The sequence below is a fragment of the Perognathus longimembris genome, chromosome 14 (assembly GCF_023159225.1).
Source record: "Perognathus longimembris pacificus isolate PPM17 chromosome 14, ASM2315922v1, whole genome shotgun sequence".
Taxonomy (NCBI): domain Eukaryota; kingdom Metazoa; phylum Chordata; class Mammalia; order Rodentia; family Heteromyidae; genus Perognathus; species Perognathus longimembris.
Window position 1 is genome coordinate 26,035,946 of NC_063174.1, and position 6,000 is coordinate 26,041,945.

A 6,000-nucleotide genomic window follows, 5' to 3' on the forward strand; every position below is an offset into this window, starting at 1 on the left:
TCTGCTCTGGTACGCTCTCCAGGAAAAGGCAGCAAAGTGGAAAAACCCTGATGGCCACATGGACGGTCTCACAACCAACGGCGTGTTAGTGATGCATCCCCGAGGGGGCTTCACGGAGGAGTCCCAGCCGGGGGTCTGGCGAGAGATCTCTGTCTGTGGAGACGTGTACACCTTACGTGAAACCAGGTCAGCCCAGCAGCGGGGAAAGCTGGTAAGTGGGCTCTGAATCACACGGAATTCTCTCCACATCTTCTGTAAGAAAAAACTTGAGTTTTAGCATGGAACTCACAACTGATTTGGAACTCAGAGCAATCTAAGACCAAATTTAGTGACATTTTTTAAATAAAAAGTAAATGATCTAGACTTTATAGAAGTAATTAATCATAGTTCTTCTCCCTTAAGTTCTTCATAAGAAAGTTATGCATTTTGTAGTCAATTGTCTTTTTTTTTACCCTGTGTCTCTTGATTTTGGTATTCCCTTTCAGTTTCCTAGTTCTAATACCAGTATACACGGTTTCAAAAGCAATACGTGCAAAACTGTTTGGTATAAATGAACTGAACAACTCATGGGGGGGAAAGGGGAAGGGGGAGGGGGAGGGGGAATGAGGGAGGAGGTAACAAACAGTACAAGAAATGTATCCCATGCCTAACGTATGAAACCTCTCTGTACATCAGTTTGACAATAAAAAATTTAAAAAAAAGAAAGTTATGCAGAATTCTCTGAATTGTTCACCAATGTCATAGTTCCAACTTGTTACTTGAAATCATTCATTTGCCACATTGACCTGGCATACTACTTTTTCCCAATAATTATAGTACAGCTCATGGCCTGCCTCAGAACCATTGGGTGTTAGCCCCTCCTCCTCTAGAGACTCACTGCAGTGCCTTAAATCAGGAGCTTGAAGTTTCCGATCTTGCCAGAGCCCTGCGACAATAGGCTAGCACCAAGAAGGGAGTTTTTTTCCCCATAAGACACATGTAGAGCCAGGCCCCAGTGGCTGACACCTGTAATCCTAGTTACTCAGGAGGCTGAAATCTGAGGATCGAGGTCCAAAGCCAGCCTGGGCAGGAAAATCTGTAGGACTCTTATCTACAGTTAACCACCAGAAAATTGGAAGTGGTGCTGTGACTGAAGTGGTAGAGCACTAGCCTTGAACTGAAGATCTGCCCAAGGACAGCTCCCAGGTCCAGAATTCAAGCCCTATAACACCCCCCCCCACACACACACACACAAAGAAACATGGAAAATAAAGCCTAGTTTGCATTCTCTACTGGATGTTTGTGTTAGGCCATTTTTGTTACTTGTTATTTCTGTTCTACTAGACCATCCCTTCTGAGATCAGTAGCTGCTGTGCTCCCAGTATCAAGAGTTAAAATCTAAAGCAATCTGTGAGCCTCATTAAAATATCACTGCACTTACTGACCTGGTAAAATTAGATGTATTCAAAGCTGGACATAGATGTTATAGCTGGTGTTCAGATAAGGAAACTGAGGTTCAGGGAGGTTAGATTATTCTTGCAGTCCTGTTTTTAGTGGGATAAATTGATTCCCTGTGTCTTCTTCAAAATGCTGTTTTTAATTTGAAAGTTAGAATAATCTGTTTCTCAGGATCTTGCTGTTAAGAGGCATGTCTCTCAAACCCATTGCAGGTGGAAAGTGAGACCAACGTCCTACAGGATGGCTCCCTCATTGATCTATGTGGGGCCACCCTTCTTTGGAGAACGGCTGATGGCCTTTTTCACACTCCCACCCAGAAACACATCGAAGCCCTCCGGCAGGAGATCAATGCCGCCCGGCCCCAGTGTCCAGTGGGGCTCAACACCCTGGCCTTCCCCAGCATCAACAGGAAAGAGGTAGTGGAGGAGAAGCAGCCCTGGGCATATCTCAGCTGCGGCCACGTGCATGGCTACCACAACTGGGGCCATCGGAGTGACACAGAGGCCAACGAGAGGGAGTGTCCCATGTGCCGGACTGTGGGCCCCTATGTACCCCTCTGGCTCGGCTGCGAGGCCGGATTTTACGTAGACGCAGGACCGCCCACTCACGCTTTCACCCCCTGTGGACATGTGTGCTCAGAGAAGTCTGCAAAATACTGGTCTCAGATCCCGCTGCCTCATGGAACTCATGCATTTCACGCTGCCTGCCCCTTCTGTGCCACGCAGTTAGTGGGAGAGCAGAACTGCATCAAACTGATTTTCCAGGGTCCCATTGACTGACACTCTGACAGTTACCGACTTTTTTGGGGGAGAAAGACTATTCATATATTGTGGCTTTGTTTTCTTTTATTTTTTAACTCATTGGAACGTAATACACTCATTCATCAAATACTTGGCATTTCAAACAAAGAATTTTCCATAACTCTTTAGTCTGCTCTTTATTATTTCTGTTTAATGCAGTTTGTCCCTGATCATCATCATACATGCCGAACTGTTTCACTGATTAAAATATAGCAGATCTTAACAATTCATGAACTGAGGATGGCTATTAGAGCAGTGGGCATGGCCTAGGTACCGCAGTACTACATTTCTCTGTATAATGAATTATTTAAGAATTAAGGGTGATTGGAAACACACTCTTACTTTTTAAAACCACTTGTGGGTGGTTCATAAGGATTTTGTTTTGGTTTTTTCTTCTTTCTCCTTCCTCAGGAAAGCCAAAATTCTGTGAGCCGCTCTGAGACAGTCAATTTTGTTCTTTCCCTTTCTGCCATCTGTCACCTTCCCTGTAGCTTAAGGAGCCCTCTGAGTTTGGAAAATGTTTGCAAATCAAACTAAGTTTAAATGTGATCATTAGATATACACAACACCGAGTGGTACATCTGCAGAGATAATTAGAAATTCCTGATTTTGAGAGAGCAAATGAGTGTTTACTAAGGAATAATTAAATCAGAATTTCATATGAGTTCCTCCATCTCTCTCTGTTTAGTTTCATTTCATTTTGATTAATAATTCACAGATTTGCATTCTCTGCACCCAGTACCAGTAGTAAGGCTGCTCCCAGACAAGTAGAGAAACTGGCTGAGTTGAAGCTGATCTCTTCACACGGAGCAGGTATTCATTTGTTCATTTAAACTAACACCCTCTTAAATCCACTGTTACAGATTTGAACTACGTTTTTAATCTTTGTAAATACATATTTAATTTATACAATTCTCATACTCTACCCATACTTGAATTGATTTTTCCATATTTTGCCTACTTTTCAGTCATTCTCACCTATATGAGTACTCCTTTCCTGAAAGTGGTAAGATATTACTTTTAACTGCTGCTGCTTAATTTGACTATTTCAAAAGTTTGAGCCTGTCAGTTTTAAAATAGCTTTATTTTTCAGTGGAGATACTGTTTAGGATGAAGTGTTTCTGTTCTGAGTTTTGTCTTGGTAATTCTTCAAATGATGTGAAAGTCCTCCTATTGGTTATTTCTTCTATTCTTCTGTAATTTTAAACCTGCAGACAGAAAAGGATGGAAAAATGTGGAATTGTCTAGAATATGTGTATTGTCATCTGATGTGTGTAGAGCCTCTAATGCTTAGCTTTTGTGGATAAAGCATGTCTTTCCAGCCTGTAATTCTTGACTGAATGGTGAAATTGCCTCACCTTTAGAGACAGATAGAGGTGAATCGAGGAGTCTGGATATCGTGATTATCTTGTAAGGTTGGATCTCACTTAGCAAAATATTTTTCATTCTTCTAGGAAGTTACTAGAGGTTCTAACTTCCTGTGTCAAGGATGTATGTTTAATAGTACAACATATACCCCCAAATTATGTTATTATCCAACCTAAAAGCTTCTGATTTGCAGAGGAATCAGATAGTTGAAATTTCGGCAGTAAATTCCCAGCCTTTGGAAGGAGTGGCAGTGCAGTGCACAGCCATCTAGGCTCTACATCCTTTTCTTGGGTTTACCAGTTAGGACCCCTCCTGTCCTATCTCAGGAGGAGACAGGGAGGTGACATGTCTGCAGAAGAAAACTGTGCTTACTTTGGCTACATCCAGTAAGATTCCCTAACAACTGAGATGACTAATGAGGTAGTTTTTCAAACTTGTGAGAAAAAAACAACTCTAGTAATACTTTGTTACCCAAGTAGAGTAATAGAATTGAGAAAAGATAACTTTCCCAAAGTCACTTTTGTTTTTATGTCTGACGTGTCATCACATTGAAAGGACAATCCCATCCCTCCCATACGTACATAAAGAAATCGCTGGTCTCAGCCTGACCAATATGCCTTTTTTTTTTCAAATATGTTTCCAGAAATAAAGCCCCAGTTGATGTCCTTCCTTCCATAGATGATTGTTTTTTCAGCTTGTTTATGTCAGTTTACTACAAAAAAAAAAAGGAGAAGATTCAGAGTAGATGAGATAGAACTCTGAGTATTTTTCTAGTCTGGAATTTTTTATTAATAATCGGTGCTGCCGGGTTCATGCATGCTGCAACCTCCAACATTTCCCCTTATTTGGTTCAGCTTTCTGCAGAAAGGGCTACAGTTAACACTGCAAAATAAGTTTTAATCTTTCTGGGTTTCTTTTCCCATCTGTGGCCCAAAAGAATGAAAATCTTTTCATAGAAATAGCATATTTATCATCCCTCAATAGTTAATTATAGAACTTGGTACCTTTGTGCCTCAGGGAACCCATGTGATATAACTGGTTATAGAACTTCAGGGTCAGGGTTTTAAGAAAGGAGAAAGCCATGGGAAAAATGATGGGCTCCATTAAGGAGACTTATGAATCTGGATGCAGAAATATGCCAGGACTGGCATAAACATGATTGTAGGAGAATTTATTTTCCAGCACCAATAGGAAAATCATTTTAAGTTATTGCACATACTGTATTAGGGAAAAGTTGAGGAGCACTCTTTTTCTTATAAAGCTTCAATGCCTTTTGTTTTTTGCTTCCATTGAATACACTCCAACCTCTGTTATTTGGAAGCTTAGTATTATGATTTGGGTACTTGTGAGAATTTAAGTAGCACTTGTTCTACTTAATTTAAGTGTACTTTAGCTTATAGAATTTTTACCGACAGTTTTATGATTTTTGTTCCACTACTTAAAGCCATGTGTTCTTTGTATGTACACGAGAGGTGTATGGTCACCATGGGATGAAAACTTGCAATCTTCATGTGGTCTTGCCTCATCACACGGAGAAGTGGAATATCTGATCATCACATGCCAGTTGGACCTTGGTTTTTAAGCTTTGTGCCCCTGGCTCTCCATCTTCGTCCCTATTGTTTAGCCTGTGGGTGAAGCAGCGGAAGTTCCTCCTGCGCATTGCTGGACCTAAAGCACAGCTCTGTTGTCTTTGCTTTATGAACCAAAGGCCAGTGAGACAACTTTAGAATCTGTTCTAAAAGATGCCGCTTCCATTGCTGAAGCAGCAAAACAACAATGGAAAAAAGAAGTTTCAGTATTTTCTTCTTAGTAAGACTTATACATCCTCTCACATAAAGTTTTGTCCTCACAACGAATCCCTAAGGGAGAAATCTAGGGGAAAATTTTATTTTCCAGTTCTGCTTAACTGTTTCTAAACAGACAAAAATAAAACTCAATGAAAGGGAAGTTGCGTCTTTTAGAGCTGACAGATTGCTTCTCTGTATTAAATAATCTAGAAGTTAAGAGACTGGTCATAGTTACCGTGTATAGTGTTATGAGCAGTTAAATTTTATGGATATATTTGTAAAATTGTTCTTTTATATTTCATGTCAAATTGAAAAGTTTATTTCTTCACTGTTGTACCTGTGGAAATACAAGCCATTTTGCAGGGGGAAAAAAGTCTTCACAAACTATTAAACAATTCTCACGATGTGTGTGGGTCCTTGTCATCAGACTTGTCGCTGTCATTGAATCCTCAGGACATTCCGTGGGAAGTGAATACATTTGATTTTTACATTCTCACACTTCCAAGCCAATCCATACAGATGAGTTGTTTTATGCTTGGCAAAATGTATACTTCAGTTTGAGGTCTGAAAAATCCCCTCATTTTTTATTAAAGAAATTCCATTGGTGC

At 40.4% G+C, this 6,000-nt stretch overlaps 1 protein-coding gene across 3 annotated transcripts in view; it reads left to right on the forward strand.

Annotated features, from left to right (window-relative positions):
- The window catches only part of Peli2 (pellino E3 ubiquitin protein ligase family member 2), a 139,718-nt gene extending 133,920 nt beyond the window's left edge, over positions 1–5,798 (forward strand). For all 3 annotated transcript variants that reach the window (XM_048362535.1, XM_048362537.1, XM_048362536.1), the window contains 2 exons: positions 23–211; positions 1,650–5,798. In XM_048362535.1, coding sequence (XP_048218492.1) covers positions 23–211; positions 1,650–2,216 — 756 coding nt within the window. In that variant the 3' untranslated portion in view covers positions 2,217–5,798. The remainder of the gene's footprint in view (positions 1–22; positions 212–1,649) is intronic.
- The last annotated feature ends 202 nt before the right edge of the window (positions 5,799–6,000 follow it).